General features: G+C 36.0%; 1 protein-coding gene across 1 annotated transcript in view; it reads right to left on the bottom strand.

Moving 5' to 3' along the window:
• Positions 1-20,293, bottom strand: part of RABL3 (RAB, member of RAS oncogene family like 3) — a 30,378-nt gene that overhangs the window by 9,141 nt on the left and 944 nt on the right. The window contains exons 2-5 of the mRNA XM_059391866.1: positions 16,714-16,805; positions 8,485-8,614; positions 4,876-4,990; positions 1,377-1,527 (exon numbers count right to left, since the gene is read on the bottom strand). Coding sequence (XP_059247849.1) covers positions 1,377-1,527; positions 4,876-4,990; positions 8,485-8,614; positions 16,714-16,805 — 488 coding nt within the window. The remainder of the gene's footprint in view (positions 1-1,376; positions 1,528-4,875; positions 4,991-8,484; positions 8,615-16,713; positions 16,806-20,293) is intronic.

Raw genomic sequence — 20,293 nt, 5'->3', positions numbered from 1 at the left:
TGGCAGGCAGAAGTTGATGCAGTTATGGGGGAGAGGTTGGTCTAAAGCAAGCAGTGTTCACAAATGTTGATATACAGGGTTAAGGGCATCAAAATTACCTGAGTCATTAGTTAAAATTACAGTCCTGGTCCTCTTGTCAGACCTTATGAATGAAAAGCTCCAGCTGTGGGGCACTTATTCAAATTTTTTCACAGCTACACTGATAACATGAGTATGCAGTCAGGTTTGGGTAATTAGTGATCTAGATGATTTCTAAGACTTCTTTCAACTCTGAGATTCTAAATGTTAGCTGGACAATAATTAAGTGGAAAATAGGCTTAATTGTAGAGCACTGGCTTGGGAGTCAGAGTGCCTGGTTTGACCCGTATAACCATGGCCTACTTACCTCTTTCTGGTTCTAATCTTCATCTTTAAAATGGAAATACTTACAGCATCTACCTTATAGTGTTGATGTGAAGACAAGTATGAGATAATGTACATAAAGCACTAGAACAGTGTGTGGCACAAATTAAGTGTTGAGTATATGATAGTCACTAGTATTATGAAACAGCCACTACTACCATATGTCTGGAATTGCCAGGGCACTGAATATGTCGCAGAAATCCAACTTGTGAACAATACCATTTAAATGGTGACCGAGGCTGTTGGCCAGGATCCTTCTCTGGGCAACACTATCTGGCTTATGTGAGAACTTTTCTTAGCCTTTTTAGTGTTTGGTTCAAACTGAGCTACATATCTCAGGAAAAAACTATGCTCATGAAGCACTCCTACTTTACAATTTGTAGTTTTCTCATTTATCTATTTGTTTGCCCTTTAAGTTAAATTCTGTAGCTTAAGAAACTAAGAGGCTTTTCTAAAGCAAGAATAATTAAGGTGTCAGTGACCTTTATTTGTTACCCTAATTTAATTATTTTGGTGTGATCTTAAAAAATCTTTTTAAGAAAAAGCCCAAGATTTATATTATTGATAGGACAAAGTTTAAACCTTCCAAAAGATCAGCATTCAAGGAAGTTGAACTGACTGTCCCCATCTGACAGTCTATGTTGATTCTAATCTTTATTACATTTTGGACCAGAACCCAAATGCCTGATTTTAGTATAAAGTGCCTGGGTGGCTCAGTGGGTTAAAGCCTCTGCCTTTGGCTCAGGTCATGATCCTGTGGTCCTGGGATGGAGCCCCACATCAGGTTCTCTGCTCAGCAGGAAGCCTGCTTCCGCCCCCACCCCCCATCTCTGCCTGTCTCTCTGCCTACTTGTGATTTCTGTCAGATAAATAAATTAAAAAAAAAAAAAATCTTAAAAAAAAAAAAAAAAAGAATTTGTGACTCCTTAAGTCTTCGGTTTTGCCTTTACCTAATGATTAGTGAGAATACATACCAAATTAATTTCTTCTGCATTGAAATCCTCAGCCAGGAAAGCAGTTCTGGTTAAAACTTCATGGCGCTTGGTTTCATGAATCTGATCCAGTTTAGTCCCTATTACCAACAGTGGGATCTGGTTATCAGCAAACTGTTCCCGGTCATAATCCCTGTGATAAATAATAATGAAGAGGTGACTAAGGGACGCCTGGTGGCTCAGTTGGTTAAGCGTCATGATACCAGGATCTTGGGATTGAGTCCCACATTGGACTCCTTGCTCAGTAGGGAGCCTGCTTCTCCTTCTGCCTGCTGCTCCCTCTGCTTGCGCTCTCTCTCTCTCTTTCTCTTGACAAATAAATAAATAAAATCTTTAAAAACAAAACAGCTGAATAGAATTTACTTTGATATAGATGCATAATGTTTAAATGCAGGTAGCTTACACTATTTTACTGACTCTTGCTCATCCACCACCTATAAACTTACTTTTGTCCCAATTTCTTCCATTTACTTGTTCATATATCAACCCATCCTCGCCATCTACGGAGTTCCAACTACTCATCTAACTACTCAAATTTTATTTTCTTGAGTCTATAGACTATTTGAATAAATGAATGCCCAATAGGTATCTGAATGTAGGCTGACTTGACTTCTCCTAAAGCTCTGTCTTTGGAGGCTAACAGCTCAGGAATTTTTTTAAGTAGATAGAAAGACTGGATTCAAACCTCAGTAGAGCAAAAACACAAGAACCTGGCATGGCACTCACACCTTTTGCCAGAGGGAAAAATGGCAAGCTTCTGGGGTATGCCTAAGTTCTATACCTACATTTCGGTCTATGAATAATAAAGAAAAATAGATCATTTTAGGAAATTAAGAAACAAGGAGGCTGAAGGCCAGAAAAATCAACCATAGACGATGCTATAGCCTGGGGAAAGGTGGATTCAACAAATGGAAAGGAAAAGAAGTGGCTGAAATGCAAAATGAATAGTAAAAGGAAAGAATTAAGTGCCAAATAATTGTCTGTCCTGACATAAGAGCCATGGGAGACAGAGGACAGGCGATATAAATCACTTAAAGTTAGGGGCCTTGGGTCACTGGCTATTACAATCTATTTTTTTTCTCTCCCTATTTTTAACTAAAGGACACAGCAGTGTTCCTTCTATTACTGAAAGAAATATAGAGCCCAATATTGATCAATTAATTTAAATTCTATTCACATATGAGAAATAAAACACATTTGGATTTCTGGCATGTTACAAGCTCAATTTATAATAGTCAGCAAAATCTGGCTGCAAACACCTTATGACAGTAAATCAATACTGCACAATACAGTCAATAAAACCCAGTTGAGCTAGCTTTTCTTCTTCCTTTGACATTATTTTTCTTTCTCTTTGAATAATCTAAACTTGGGGTATGTAAGTGGGTGTGTGCAAAATTACCAAATCTTTTTGCCCTTCACAATTATCTTACAGAGCCTCAGTTATTGTTCAGCCTTGGAACACTGGTGTTTTGAACTATATAACCCCCATTTCTTTTTTTTTTAACCCCCATTTCTTAAAAATATTATCGTTCTATTTATTGCATTAAAGTCAATGACAACGTGAGTTCAAGGCCTTTGATTTTGTTTACCAATATCAACACTAATTTAGGAGACATTGTCTAAAATTGAAATTTGCCTTATTAGAGAATAAAGTTTTGAGAGTGTCCTCCTTTAGGACTATTTCCTTTTCCTATATACTCACTAACTCTGGCACACATACAAATTTTTGTATATATATTTTATCAACCATCATCTTTGATAGACATTTATCTCTGTCACTTATAGTCCTGTATATAACCTCTCACACGTTAATAAATATATTACTGATATACTGTATATATATGTACAGACATGGCACATGATACATATGTTGCACATCAACATATTTATTACACATGTATCATATCTATGTTGCCATATATATTTAATTTGCTCTAGCTTTCCTTTTTATTCACTTTTTCATTAATCTTACATCCAATTTGAATTTTGATCTCAAAAATCCTTTTTTTTTTTTTAAAACAACAGGTGAAAAACTGATGGTGAATTTTATCATGGATAATAAGGCTGGTGACATGATAACATCACAAAGAGACAGACAACCAGGTATTGTAATTATAAGTACAATACTGCCTTGGCAAGAACAAAAACCAAAACCCTGCATTTTTTAGACCTTCTTTTTATACTTAACTACCATTTTAGGGAAAACTTAGGATTCAGGGAAATAAGTTAAGCAGACACTCATTACAAGGATACAGTCAGCAAAATCCAGAATACAAGAAACTAGTAGGATAAGCAAACCATCTTTCACAAACTGCCAGAGAGTAAAAGAAAAAAAAAAAAAAAAGGAGGGGAAAGTAAGATTAAAAAGAAACTTAATAAACTAAATACAATGAGTAGACCACATCTATATACTATTTTGAACAAACCAACATTTCTAAGACATTTGGGAAATTAAAATAATATTTGATACTGAAGAATTATTACCAAATTTTAAGTGTGACAATTATATTTTGGTTATATTAAAAAGTCCTTATCATATAAAGTTAAGCACAGAAATATATATAAATGAAATGATACAGTTATCTTTAATTAAATTACACAGATAAAATATGTGTAACAAATATTACACAGATAAAAAGATACAATTATCTTTAATAAAAATACACAGAAATATATATAGATGAAATGATACAATTGTCTAGGATTTGCTTTAAAAAATAAATGGATAGACAAACTGTGTTCATGGATTAGAAGAGGCAACAAAAATTCTCCCCAATTTGATCTACAGACTTAATGCAATTTAATCAAAATCCAAGCTGACTTTTTATCAATACAGACAAGTTGATTTCAAATTTATATGGAAAAGCAAATGAACTAGAATTGCTAAACAATTTTGAAAAGGAAGGAAGCACAATGCCTCATTTCAAGACTTACAATAATGCTGCAATAATAAAGACAGTGTCATATTAGTCAAGGTACAGACACACAGATCAACTCTACAGAATTACAGTCTCAAAACAGAAACATATAAATATGATGAACTGATTTTTGGCAAAGGAGTAAAAGCAATTCAATGGAGAAAGGATCATCTTTTTAAAAAATGGTATTAGAACAACTGGACATTCATACAGAAGAGTCAACCCCAAAACCTCACACATTATAATTAACTCAAAACAGATCACAGATCTAAAAGTAAACCTTCAACAATAAAATTTCTAAAAGAAACACAGGAGAAAATCTACATGATCTGAGAATAGGCAGAGTTGATACCAAAAGCACAGTAACACCGCATCATGATGAAAAACTAATGCTTGAGAGATGATGGTTAAGAGAATGAAAAGATGATCTACAGACTGGGAGAAAAAATTTGTAAATCAAACAAAGTGTTATTCTTACAAAGTGTTACAAAGTGTTATTCGGAGGGTACATTCCCAAGACTGCTGTACCATTTCACACTGCAACTGAAGAAATCTGGGCTTACCCATTTGTTACCAATACTCCAGTTGGCACCAAGTCCCTGTTGAGAGCTTCCAATGACCAACGATACAAGTTTTGGGATGACTTCTTATTTGTTAAGTCATGTACTAAAATAATACCTAAAACAATCAAAGAAAATAATATCAGTACTGAACAATTCCTGAACAATTCCTCTTCACTTCACACTGGCAAAGGGAAGCTTAGTGAATACAAGTGTTAGGATGCAGAATAAATCTAGCATTTAAGTATTAGTAACAAACTCACACAATGAATTTAAAATTTCCTCTACAAATTTCTACAAATAATTAATAACAGAGTTTTCTTTGTCAGTTATATAACTCTTTTTAATTCTACAAGGGCTGACAAAATGTCATTTTAGACTGTCTTTTTTTCCTTCATTCAACACTTAATGAGTACCTGCTCTGCCTGGTCCTACTTGAACTACCTCATCGATAAAAGGAATCAAGTATATAAGAAATTATATTCCTACCAAAGTTAATTGTTTCTCCACTGTGCATAGTACTGTCATAGATATCACACATACACTATTACTTATACTCAATAAAATATTAAATCATAAAAATTTATTAAAAAGATATTGATTTAATTTGATATAATTGCTTACTGTTCAGCTGACAAATCACCTGAGCCCAATCAACTCAAAAAATCTAAATTTTTTAGTTCTTTGAATTAATGGCTAGCTATAAAAAGCTCAATACTTTAGTCAATAAAGCAAAAGAAGTATGTCACTAGAAGAGGGTAGGAAAAGATAGTCAAAAAGTATGAATGGTAGAAAATATATGGACTTTTGAGAGATTGAGAAAAATAACAAAATGTAATGAGGCTCAGAAATACAATTAATAGAATCAAATAAGATAGCAGACAAACAAAGCAGATAACTACTGTAGTATTATAGACAAAAGAGGAAAAGCTTTAATGCCTAGTAGAATTTAGAGTATTAGCTTGTGGTCAGAAGACTACAGATTTTCAAACCCCCAAACTTTCCCTATATTATCTAGATTCTACTGTGATGAGAGGATGTGAAACTGAGGATTCTTCTACCTTCAAGATGTGAGATATGTGGGAGGCCTGGGTAGCTCAGTCATTAAGTATCTGCCTTTGGCTTAGGTCATGATCCCAGAGTCCTGCGATCAAGCCTGCATTAGGCTCCCTGCTCAGGGGGAAGCCCACATCTCCCTCTCCCATGCCCCCTGCTTGTGTTCCCTCTCTCACTGTGTCTCTTTCTGTCAAATAAATAAACAAAATCTTTAAAAAAAAAAGATGTGAGATATGTCATTTCAAAAAAGAAGGGCATAAGAGTTGGCTCCTCTGGTTTTTAGAGACATTTGTGCAAATAGGGTGCTTGTGCAAGTTACAGCTGTCTTGTCTAGCTAGCTCAGATAAATCTGTATCCTCCCTGGCATCTGGGACAGAGAAATAGAGATCTGCTACTTGCCCTACAGTCAACTGTACTCCCTCTACTTTCCACAGTAAGGGCTTCTCTTAGGCAATAAGGATACAAGATACAGGACAGATTTAAAAAAAGGAATAAAGAGCTACCATTCAAGAATACAGCTAACATCTATTCAGCACTTAGGTGCTATACATTATGCCTTACATTTGTTATCTAATTTGCTTTTCAGAACAGTTTTATGAGAAAGAATTAGCATCTTCATTTTTACGTATGTGGAAACTAAGGCTCAGTGAGATTGAGTCACTTGCCTGAAGTCACATGGTAAGTGAGGTAGCCAGAATTTGAATTCATGTAATCTGACAGTAAAAGATTGGGTGAAAGCAGAATAAGTCACTTTAAGGCCAAAGAGTGGTAGATGTTTTCTCCTCTCCTCTACTTCCCAAACATAAATATAAAAAAACTATGGGTGAGAATTTTGGGTGGGAGATTAAAGGATTACAAAGGCCTAGATGAGCTAGTGGCTGGATAGGGAGGAGTTTATTTTTTGAGGATCTCTATTTAAGGCTTTTGAGCTTCTAAGGGCATCTGAGCACCCTTTTCCCTTATTTTCCCACTTTCATTTGGGCTGAGAGTTTTTGCTTTGTAGACCATGGGCTAGAAGGGCCATAGTGGGGCCCAAAGGAAAGATGGTTGATCAGAGTATGTTCTGACCTTAGAAAGAGGTAGAGACACTTCACAGGTTTCCTTTAGGGATTGCCAGCCTTTCTCATCACAGTGGGAGGAAGGAAGGCAGGGTATTAAGAGAAGAAAGTTACTGCTAAGAATAAAGTCTGCACATTTGAATGGTGTGATCCTTATGCTCCATTTCTTAGCAAACTAAAGATGGTAGATGGAGTAAAGAACCTTCAGTGCTAAGTTTATTATTTATTTATAATTTTTATCTGAACTCTTTCTCAAAAAGATCTAAATAGCAAAAGTGTTACATGTACAAACTTCTCTGTCAGATTGGATTGATAACAGCTTTGACAAGTCATTTGACTGATAGAATCCAAGTTTATCACTTGATTCTAGATCTAAACCAGGCTTCATTTCTTTCTTTCCTATTCTCTAAGAAGTCACCGAACACTATACCAGTCTTACTATTTTTCTCATTTAAATACATTCTATTAATATATGCTATTTATCATGTACTTTCTTGCATGACAATGTCATATATTAGTGTCACCATCTTATAACTGTGTTTTGTTCCACTTATGAATGTTTTGTTTCTTCAAGCAGATTGTGACACATTCAGGTAGAATTCTGAGCTAAATGGGGCACAGGTCTGAACTAATATAACTCATACTGTATTTTATACTATATATCCAATGCCAAGTACCTTCTCTGCTTCATTTTGTATTATCCACAACACCTTATGATATTGAAAGAGGAATACAAGGAATGAAGACGGCACTCAGTAACTGCAATGTTTATCTGACACTGAGTGTGATCTAAGCATAGTGTAAATGGGGTGCAATTAAGAGCTAAGCATCTACCAGAAGGAAAAAGGGTGAGGTGCCAAATCTTGGACATCAATCAGAGACAAGATGAAATTACATTACACAGTTAAAAAAAAAGGCATTTAAAAAATGAACTCAACAAGGGGCAGAAGACAAAAAAAAACCCTCTATAGGCAAATAACAGGTATCGGTGGTATAGTCCCTGGAACTCTATGAATCCCAATTATGTCCTCTATTACACACCTTCATCTGGAAGTCTGCTCCAGGTACCTGATTATCTGCACCCTTAATAACACTCTTAGGCAGCGCTTTATAATTACATAGGATTCTTTGTAAGGGGCAGATGAAAGAAATCCCTCTATCTCTGTGACATCTGGCTTAGACGATAGGACTCCTAATGGTTCCTTCTATTGGATGTACTCCACTGACTGGAGAAATGTCAAGTACCCAAAACAAAGTTTTATTTAGTTTATGACAATAATATCAATACAAACACCTAGATAAAGAAAATATTTAATGTTCTGAATAACATGGTTAGAATCTAGAAACACAAATTCAAATGTGATATGCAGATTTAAATTAAGAGTTGTGTGTATATTAGAGCCTTCTTAAAATAAGATGTGGCTAGTGTCCCACAGCATTCTATATGAGACTATACTTCTAAGCCATTAATATGTGGTAGAAATAAAAAATGCTTTACCATTTACAGAGTTGTAGAACACTGCTCTGGTGCTTTTCACACTGCTGGCACTGCCCACAGAGCCGCCAACATCCCATAATTCTATATAGTAGGTCTTCTCTTCTGGGGTTCCTTCTTTGTAGTCATGAACCTAACAAATCAATCCATCAAAATAATTATTTTGGCCTCTAGGAACACTGGTAGCACCCTCATTCTAGTTTAGAGCACTGGACATGCCATATCTGCATGACTCTTTCATATCATTCCCATACTACCTTTGACTCTGATAGTCTCCTGTCTTTCAAGCTTCCTCCCTCTAATACTCCAGCTCTCTATATTAATCCTACCACTATTTACAGCTCCCCTTCCACTTCCAAATCCTCACTTCCTTCCTAAGTATAAATGCTATGATTCATCATTTTAATCACTCCTTTGCCCTTCTGTCACACTGTATTCAACTGACAAAATTCCAACCTTGACTATATCCACCTTTTCCCCAATTCCAGGTCTGTAAACCAGCTAGCTGGATGAGAAACTGAGAAAAATATGTATTTAAGCTAACTAGATTCATTTTAAATTCAAGTCTCCCTTTGGAACTGCCCTTTAATCAGTTTCATAGTCCATTTCCTCTTGTCCTCTCCTACATAATGATTTCATATTTTCTTTTTTTTCAAATTTCCCATATCTCTTCCTCATCCTTAAGAATGACTAAGAACCTTGCTTTCTGAGACAGAAGCAATCAGAAGAGAATTTCTACAACCTGCTCTTCATGTATCTATCCACCTCCCTGCATCTGTGCCCATATAATCTGCTTTCCCTTCAGCCATTACAGATAAACTGTGTCCCCATGGCCAAACCCTCTTCTTATGCATGAGATCCCATCACCTTTTTTCTTATCAAAAGTGTAGTTTTATCAATTCTCCTTTTTATCATCAAAGTTTTCCTACTCTGTTGAAGGACTTCCACCAATATACGAACATATTTTTTCCCATCTTAAAATAACCTTCTCTTGACCTCATGTCCTCTTCCAGCTAATATAGTACTTCTCTATTCCTTTTTACAGCAAAAGCCCTCTAGAGAGTTGTCTCTTCTCAACAGTCTCAAATTCTTTCCCTTACATTCTCTTTTGAACTCAATCTTATCACACTTGTGCCCCAATTATCCACTGAAACATTCCTTATGGAGGTCACCAATGGCTTCCATGTTACTAAATCTAGTGATCAATGAGCAGTTTTCATCTTACTCTCCCATCTGATACAACTAACCACTCCTATGCCTTGCAGTACTTTTTTCACTTAGCTTCCTTGTTATCACACTCTCCTGGTTTTCTTCCCATTTCACAGCCTAACCCTTTTCAGTCTCCACTGGGTTGTCTTTACCTCTCTGACCTCTAATTGTAATCCAAGGTTGAGTTCTTGGATCTCTTCTCTTCTCTTTTATTACCGACTCTCTTGACAATGTCATCTAATCTTATGATTTTAAATGTGATCATTATGTTGATGAATTCCAAATTTATATCCTGACGGGACTAGTCCCTTGAACTTCAGGCTACCATATCCACCAGACAAGAATTTGGATGTCTAATAGGCATCTCAAAGTTAACATACCTGAAAATAATTTCCGGATCTTCCCCCTTAAGCCTGTTTTTCTCCTAGTAAAAGGCAACTTCATCCTTCCAATTACTTAAAGGGCCAACACCTTAAGAGTGATCCTTAACACCTTTCATACTATGTATCACTGTTGGAGCTGGCATTGCCCTCTATGACCACTTTGGCAAGCTCATTTCCTGGTATGACAATGAATTTGGCTATAGCAGTGGGGTGGTGGATCTTATGGTCCATATGGCCTCTAAGGAATAAGAGCTCCCTGGACCACCAGACCCAGTGACAGCAACAGGAAGAGAGAGGCCCTCAGCTGATGAGGAGTCCTTGCCCTACCTCATCCTCCAACACATGGAGAATCTCCTGACCTCTTTACAGTTTCCATCCCAGACCCCTTAAAGAAGGGTCACGTGACATCAATAAAGTATACTGTACCCCTTCCCAAAATAAGTAAATAAAAAGCAGAAAGAAATTTAGTAAAGAAAATGATACACATCCAGAAAGAACACTGGATGCTGTAGATGCTCTCTAACAGTATAGTTTTAGTATGTATGCCTGCAGGAAGGCAGGAGGTCTTAGGAGAGAGTTGGTAGAAAAGAAACAAGAATAAAAAAGAGCAACTAGGAGAGTGTACTAGAGGAGTAGGAATTGAACTCATCTAATTTGCTGCCTAGCAGGTAGGCAATATATGTACTAAATGAATGAATGAATGATATAACGGTTACTGCTGATTGCCTCTTCCTTTCCATTAAGTTTATTTTGCTTTTAGCCAAACTCATGTCCCCTATTTTTTTAAAAGTTACTTTTCTCTTGTATTCTGTACCCATTCACTCCTTTATTTAACCTCTACTTTGTGCAAAATTGATTTAAACCTATTTCCTCACTGCCTATTCACATCATTTGGTTTCTGCTACTTCTATTCCAACACATTTTCAAAGGTCAGCAATGACTTCATTACTACCAATTCTTTTTTCTCTCTAACTCCTCATATGTCTATAGCATTTCATTATCAAAACTCAATCCTTCCTTCATAAAATTCTCATCTCCCTTTGCTCTTCTGGTATTTCATCACCTCTTACCTCTTTGACCAATCTTTCTCTGACCCCTCTTCCCATCTACAACTCTCCAATTATACCCCAAGGTTTTCCTTCAGCTCTTCTCCTTCTAAATTTGCTTTCTGGAAAAACGTATCAACTCTCAAGGTCTGGGATTATTACCATGCAGATGATTCAACTCATAATTCTCTCTTGAGCTTCCCTAGCTCATCTCTGAATGCCTTCTGGACAGTTTCAGTTGGATAGCTCATAGATCTTTCCCTTCATCATGTCCAGAACTAAATTTATTATCATTTCCTTCTTCTTTACCTATAATATATATATCCCTGTTCTTGAGGAATAGTCCATTCAGTCATTAACACCTAATATAATTTTCCATTCTTTTTTTAAAAAAAGATTTTATATATTTATTTGACAGAGAGAGAGAAATCACAAGCAAGCAGGCAGAGTGAGAGAAGGAAGCAGGCTCCCCGCTGAGCAGACAGCCCGATGTGGGACTTGATCCCAGGACCCTGATACCATGACCTGAGCCAAAGGCAGAAGCCTAAACCACTGAGCCACCCAGGTGTCCCTATAATTTTCCATTCTTTATATGCACATCACTTTTTCTCTTGAGCTGCTGTAACACTTATATTCTCTATCAGTGCTATCTCAGGACCTTCTGTAATGATAGAAATGTCCAGTATAGTAGCCACTGGCAACATGTGATGTTGGGCAGTTCAAATGTGGTTAGCTCAACGGAGGAGCTAAATTTTTCATTTCAGTTAATTTAAATTTAAATTGCTACATTACTTTAGTGCTTATTGTATGTAATAGCAGTGGAATACTTTTTTGTTAATACCACTCTGGAACAAGAGGCAGTACAGAGCAGTGCCCAAGAGCACAGGCTCTTTAACCAGACTGACTGAGTTTGAATCCCAACCCCATCACTTACTAGCGATGTGACCTTGAGCAAGACATTTAATGCCTCTGTCCGTACCACCACTGTATCAAATAGGGGCAATATTAGTACCTCCCTTGAAGGTTGTTGTGGGAATTACATAAACTAGTATGTAAAATGGGTGTCTAGCCAAAGTAAGCACTACGAAATATTAGCTATCATTTGTATTATTATTTCTAAAATCATTCATATATATAAACCTTATCCCAGCTACTAGACCTTACTTCACATTCTTATCTTTTTTTTTTAATTTCTCCTCAGTGCTTGCACATTACTATGCTGCCCAAAGAGAAAGTCAATAAGTATTGATTGTATGCAATGTGTAAATTAGAAAGTTAAAATCCCATTAAAGTGAACTAGAAATGACAAGTCAATTTCCTTATTTATAATTTGTGAAAAGATTAGTTTCTGTAAGTCTTATTTTTATAATTAAGAGTAGCCATGCATTTATATTAGTCCCATTAGACTTGGGGCAACAAAATTAGAAGAGTAATTTTGTTAAGGAATACTGCAAAATAAAACTTTTCTTTTTCCTCTTCAATTCAGTATGAACACCTCTCCACTACATACTAAATCCAAAATGGTAGTAATTACTGAGTATATACATTAAGCTCATTAGTTCACCCAGTACTTCAAATTAAACAATTACATTATCACCTTTATCAGCTCTATTTTTAGTTGGCTCTTAGATGTGAAATGAGCTAAATGGGGCAATTGTTCCTAAGAGTTTTGAAGAGAGTGTATTCATGGATCTACAAGGATTCTGGAGATATCTTCTCTCAGGTTTCAATAACACAGAAGCTGTAACTGCAATTTAAAGCTGCTACAGAAGAAAGTGTACTTCCAAGCTATTTACGTAATGGTTTTATCAGATTTAATCATTTTTGCTAGAGGAAAGAACTGTTCACTTTATTATAGCAATAGTTAAAACAATTTACATGTCTATGGCAACTTTCCTTAAGATTATCATTTAAAAATGCCTTTTATTCATGTTGTCATTCAAGAAATGCATTCTTTTCAAAGATAGAGGACAGAGACCAACAAGCCCAAGATATAGTGAAAAGTTAACAAAAGCAAGGTAACTTTCACCTCCATATGCCCCATTCTTTGACAATAATGCAATTCAGGCCAGCTGGCTTTACAGGAGTCTGTGAGTGCCATACTCATTCTGGTAAAATCAGTCACAGTATAACATCACCTACAAACCTATAGGCTAGCTAAAGCAGATATAATTTACCCCTATTTTGCAGAAGATATACTAAGGCTCAGAGAATTAAACTGATTAGTCTAAGGTCACTCTTGAGGAAGCAAAAGGCAATATGGGAACTGCCCCAGGAAGTGGGAGTTTAACTCTGAATTTCTTTTTTTAAAAATCCTTTATTTACATTCAATTTAGTTAACATATATTGTTTTATCAATTACCAGAGTAGAATTTAGTGACTCATCAATTGCATATAACACCCAGTGTTCATAATATCAAGTGCCCTCCCTAATGCCTATAACCCAATTACACCTTCTCACTCACCTTCCTTCCAGCAACCCTCAGTTTGTTTCTAAAGTTAAGAGTCTCTTATGGATTGCCTCCCTCTCTCTTCATCTTATTTTATTTTTCCTTCCTTTCCCCTATGTTTATCTATTTTGTTTCTTAAATTCCATGTATGAGTGAAATCATATGTCTTTCTTCAACTTTTTTCACTTAACATGACAGATACTCTCTAGTTCCTTTTATGTCATTGCAAATGGCAAGATTTCATTCTTTTGGATGACTGAGTATATTCCATTGTGTGTGTGTGTGTGTGTGTGCATGTATACACACACACACACACATATATATACACACACATATATACATATACACATAAATACACACACATATACACATACACGTATATATATATAAAACACATTTTCATCTGTTCATGTGTTGATGGACAATACCCATATTTTGGGTATTGTGAACATCGTTGTGATAAACATTGGGGTGCATGTGCCCCTTCAAATCACTATGTTTGTATCCTTTGGATAAATACCTAGTAGTGCAATTGCTGGGTTGTAGGGTTGCTCTATTTTTTTAAAAAAATATTTTATTTATTTATTTAACAGAGAGAGAGAGAGAGAGAGAGAGAGAGATTGATCACAAGTAGACAGAGAGAAAGGCAGAGAGAGAGGGGGAAGCAGACACCCCGCTGAGCAGAGAGCCCGATGTGGAACTTGATCCCAGGACCCTGAGACCATGACCTGAACTGAAGGCAGAGTCCTAACCACTGAGCCACCCAGGTGCCCCTATTTTTAACTCTTTGAGGAGCCTTCATACTGATTTCCAGAATGGTTGCACCAGTTTGCATTCACAGTAACACTGTACGAAGGTTCCCTCTTTTATGCAAGGCCTTACCAACATCTGTTGTTTCCTGAGTTGTTAATTTTAGCCATTCTGACTGGTGTGAGGTGGTATCTCATAGTGGTGCTGATTTCGATTCCTCTGAGGCTGAGTGATGTTTCAAGTGTCTGTTGGCCATTTGTATATATTCTTTGGAGAAATGTCTTTTCATTTCTCTCTTCTTTTCAATGTTGTGCTCTCTCACAGAAAGGGATTTAGGAAAGTCCATAAGGAAATTTTGTCCAGAACTTGCTATTGACAAGTTGCCAACTGCATTTATTATCTAGTATTTGTTTTCTTCTACTGCTAAGAATTTGGGGACATGGCAGGCTGAAATGACAAAGACATTCACAGACATTCTGACTTCAAATTCATAGAAATGCCATAAAAATGTTTTTTAAAAATAAAGAGGACAAGCTCAAGAAAAAGAAAGGAAAATACTCAGATGCTAGAAAAGAACTTAAAAACAGAGTGAGAAGTAGGAACTGACCTAGATTTAGAGATAGCTTCAGGGGCCAGTCCCTGGAGTTTTAGTGCCCATCCAGGAATAGAGATCTGTTTTCTGGCTTTTAAGGCAAGACTATACATAGGTGAGTGAGAAAGACCAGATGATAGTTCCCATCAAGAAATCTGGCCCAGGCAGTGAAAGAGAGTAGGGAAAACCATTCACTGGCTCAGGAAAGCAGGAAAAACTTTCTGTCAGGGACCCTAGTTAGGGTTGGTACAGGATAAAGGGTCCACAAAAAATGGAAACCACAGGCCAGTACTCCAATCAAGTATTTGGAGAATATACATTATCTAGATGGAATGGAAACTCCTGGCTTTGAAATTTCAAGTACCACTGAAATTCCTAGGGCTCTGTAACCAAAAGAAATGAAAAAGTACCATACTTCCACAACACAGCACACAGAACTTCTACAGAAAAGAGGGAAAAAAAATTCTGCTGAAGAAGTGATCATCTTCAAAGAATTATAAACCATACAAAGAGAAACATTTTTCAAGAAACATGGTTGGCATACACAGCACGTTAGAATATCTAGAAGATCAGGATATTGTAAAAAAATCTTGACATTTGAAAAAGAACCAAAAGGAGTATCTAGAAATAAAAAATTACAATTACAAAGATGAAAACTTAGTGCATATATTAAAAAGCAGATTAGACATAGTTGAAGAGATTCTTAATTAACTGGAAGGCAAATATGAGCACATGATCCAGAATACACAAAAGATAAATAACAGAAAACATGGAAGTACAATTAAGATATAAAAGACAGAAATCTAATAGAAGTGCAAAAGGAGGGGATAAAGGGAATGAGGGAAGACAATAGATAATGGCTAAAAATTCTGAAAAATGAAGACAGTTGTTGAGAGGCACAACCTTCTGATAGGATGACTAAAAACAAACCCATATCTAGACATATATTAGTAAAACCACAGAACATCCAAAAAAATCTTTTAAAAGCAAATAGAAGAAATTACCTTCAAAAGGAATAACTAGGCTGACAAAAGATTTCCAATCAGCAGCAATGTAAGTCACAATCTGTGGAAGAGCTTCAAAGAACTAAAAGAAACTAATTGTCAATCGAGCTAATTATCATTCCTTCCCTATTTATTTCTTAACTCAATGGAGAGATTATGATAGCAGAAGAGACATTGGAAAAGGACTAGCTGGGATTAGCAAAGACCAACAGTATCTGCAAAGATGGTTAATTTGGTGGACACTGCACCTGAGTTTCCCAAATGTGAAGTGGAACAGAAGACCTAAACCTGAGGCTCCAGAAGCTTTTGCCTTTACATATATTTCTAGCCAAAAGTTGTTTGTCTTAATGCCAAAGAATTAGATAGAATTATTTAGGGAGTGTGTTAAGTGAACTCTAGATATATAGCACAGCAGTGAAAACTGAACTCTCTGGATTAACACTATTTAGACAAGATCAGGTCCATTCAGGGTGTATACCCAGGTCTATACTGGCTGTGGACTGGATTAAGACTACTTAAGATCAAATCTTGATTTTGCTTTTTTTGCATTGAGTCAACTTGATTGAGGTACTTTATTTCTCTATGCCTCAGTTTCTGCAGCTATACCTCACAGTTTAAAAAGATTAAGTTAGAAAAGACATGTAAAGCACCTGGCATAGTATCTAGAACAGAGAAGATAGTTAATAAAGCCCAGCCATTATTATTAATTTTGACTACAGTACTGTAATTTGATCATGTAGTTTGAAGGACGTATCTTTAATACAACTACAGAAAAACTGAAATATCAGAAACACATACTCTGACATCTACTGAGCAGCCCACAGTCCATGACGGATTTCCCAGTACTTGATTCTGACACAGAAGATGAACCAGTGAAGATTTCCCAACACCTGTAAAAGATAAAAGAACTCTAGTCATACAAGAGATATGCTGAAATATTTACTATGACAAAAGTAAGTCTGAACATATGTCAGTAAAAATGATATATAAAGAAAGTATGGTTGTTTAAAGGATGGTTACACTGTACCAACCATTTAATAAGCTTTAATGATAAAAGGAAGAGAATTAAAGACAGTGGTTCTCTCAAATTATGCTTGAATACAGTCAGTGACAGGGATTCACCATTTCACAATTCTATGGACACTCTAGTTTTCTCATATACTGATTTTTAAAAGGCAGCCAACAACTGGGCTCAGACTTAACTGTTTGGAAAAAGAGAAACACTCCAGTCCCTCCTCTAAGGTGGTACCCTATTTTCTTGTAGATCCCATTAATGTAGTTATTAATGCCAGATATAGCATTAGGACATCTGTGTGAATACGGAAGAGAATGAGTTCTTCTGTATACCTGTATGTAGAGTCACTCAATGAATTAACAGCATCTTGGGGTGCCATGATAACAAGCATAGTTGGTGATTCTTTATGCAATACTAGTTGTATCAAAAATTTAGACAATCTCTTTGTGTGCATTACTGTGTATGAACCTACAAGTTATGTTTATTATAAAAAGTTGTATTTAGAGACAATCTGGAAAGAATTTTTTTAAAAAAGAAAAAATTGCCTGAAGAGCCCCATGAGGAACATGTAAGTTTATTTAATACCACAAGCAGGGTTTCGCCAAAAGCACATTGTTACTATGAATACACACATGGTGTACTTAAAAACAATACAATTTATGCCTTTGCTTGAATAGCTGGATCTATCTGGAATATCCTCCCCACCCTCCCCCTTCACTTCCCCCTCCTCATTGGCCTGGTGAATTAATCTTTCAAGACTCAGCATCTTTCTAGTTATAAAGTCCTTCTGAATTCCACAGAGATAGAACTAAGAACACCATCCACCATCCTCTGGGTCTCCACTGTACCCTGTACATTTTCCTACAAAGCACTGAAAACACATTATTACACTTCTTTGTTTAAGGTTTTATCCACTGTCTTTAAGTTCTTTGAGGGTTGGGACTGGGTTTTACTCATCATTTTTATCTCCAGTATTCAGAACAGGGCCTTAATTAGTATTTATTTAGTAGCCAAAATTTTCCATGTTATTACAGAATCTTCATAAACATTTTTAATGTCTCCACAGTAGTTCAGAGAGTAGACAACAATTTATATAACCATTCCCTCTCATTATTAGATATTTAGGGTATTTCACATTTTTTGTTATGCTGAGAGGACTGTTTCAATTTTCATTTCAAATTCAAATTATTTCCTTAGTATACCTTACCAGAAGCAAAATTAGTATGTAAAAGGAAATGAATATTTCAACTTCTTGATATATGTTAACAACTTTCATCTGGTTACTCTGTTACCAGCCATACATATAAGCCTGCGTGTCCTGTTGCACCTCAACAGTGTGTATGTAGTTGCTTTCTCAACTGTGTTAATTTGACAAAAAAGTGACATCTTGCTTTAGTCTGAATTTCTTTACCTTCTGTTAAAGATCTACATTACAACTACTTTTGTTAATCAGTTATATTTCTTCTCTTATGAATTATCTGTTGATGTTCTCTGCCCATTTATCTAATGGCTTTTGGTGTTATCAATTTACATAACTTCTTTCTATATTAGCTGTCCCATGTAATTGAATCCAGTATTTTCCCAGGTTTCCTTTTAATTCTTTTTATATTTTTCAATACCGACATTTAAGATTTCTGAGTATTCAAATTTGGCTCTTTGTATCTACTGCACTGCATCTAATATCTGTGACCTTAGGACACACTGTTGATTTCCGTGTTTGTATATAGGGTGTTTATGATGGAGGCATGTATCTAAGAACTTAGTTATCAGTCTGATGCAAGCCTTGAACTTTCAGTTAAGCATAACCGTGTCAGTAAATGGATCTATGCAATAACACTGTATGGTTCTCCACGAATTAACTGCTGTGAATGGTAAGAATTGACTGACACTGGATAGACTGTCAAGAGTAAGAACAATGGAAGTGCCAGGAAAATTGGCTAACTATTAATTTCTTTAAGAATTTTGGGAGGTACTAATTCTGTCTTCACCAAACAACCAAATTAGATCAAAAGAATGCACTTGATTTGCATGGGGGAAAAAGGTCCTAAATAATTAAATAAATACCAGCTTCAAATATAGTTGTTGGTAATGTGCTAAGCTCATCCCCTGTCTCTGAAAGAACAAAAAGGGGAAAAAATATGTGTGTATTAGTGAGACTTTCAGGATTCCTTACTAAATCATCAAATATTTCTAGGGGATACAAAACACGTCTCTAAATTTCAAGTCATTTTTTTTTTTAAGATTTTATTTACTTATTTGACACAGAGAGAGAGATCACAAGTAGGCATAAAGGCAGACAGAGAGGGGGAAGCAGGCTCCCTGCTGAGCAGAGAGCCCAATGCGGGGCTCAATCCCAGGACCCTCAGACCATGACCTGAGTTGAAGGCAGAGCCACCCAGGTGCCCCTCAAGTCATCCTTTTATATATTTATGAACTCCTCAAAATTTCACAGGGGAAATAAGCCTTTATTCAAAAGCCAACTTTGAAGTTTAAATACAAAGGCAGATGAAGTGTAAAAAGTATATCCTTACCTGTCAGTAAATTAATGTTAAAAGGGAACTGATAAAAAGGTAATAACTGACAGCACACATACCTAACATCCATGAATGTGTGACAAGATCAATCAAGTGGGCATGACTATCTTCCATTTTACAGCTAAACTATAAGGAAAAAGAAAAGCTTACTAATTGCCTGATCACTTTTCCACATTTAATGCAGCAGCCAATTCAACCTTGTTATGTAATGCATTGATTCCACAGCCTCAGCACTTACTATAGTGCCTGCTGTGTAGCAGGTACTTAAGTAATTTTGTGAAAAAGAAAAAGTCGACTAGTTCCAATAATATGTAACATCAAGGGCTTGTTAGATGTAATAGAAAAGCGAATTAAAAGTGAGAAAGAACACCACTTCAGGTATCAGGAACCATGTTAGCGCTGGATTCCAGTCTCGAATTTTACTTGCTGATACTCTTGCCAAGTCCTTTAGATCATCATTACTTTATTCATTTATATAAAACTAAGTGACTTCCTTAAAACAATTTCAGCACCACTTCAAGCTAAAGAACTGGAGTTGACAAATTGGATTATATTCATAGAATTTCATAATGCAACTTTCTTAACGGAATATTAAATAATGCTATCTATAAAATATTTTGCAATGCAAATAATCTTCAGGCAATGTGGAAATGTTCTTAATCTCCTCCTCTCCACAATTGTACGCAGTCTGTAAGGCTAGTTTTCAAGCTGTTTGGGGTATATTCTCTCCACCTTCAAGCCTCTGGTACAATGTCTCTGCTCACAGAACACATTCACAGGTCAACTCCAGAAAATCACATCTATGAAATGCAAGGTTAGCATTTATTCC

The sequence above is a fragment of the Mustela nigripes genome, chromosome 2, assembly GCF_022355385.1.
Source record: "Mustela nigripes isolate SB6536 chromosome 2, MUSNIG.SB6536, whole genome shotgun sequence".
NCBI lineage: Eukaryota > Metazoa > Chordata > Mammalia > Carnivora > Mustelidae > Mustela > Mustela nigripes.
This window is presented reverse-complemented; position numbering and strand designations above follow the sequence as displayed.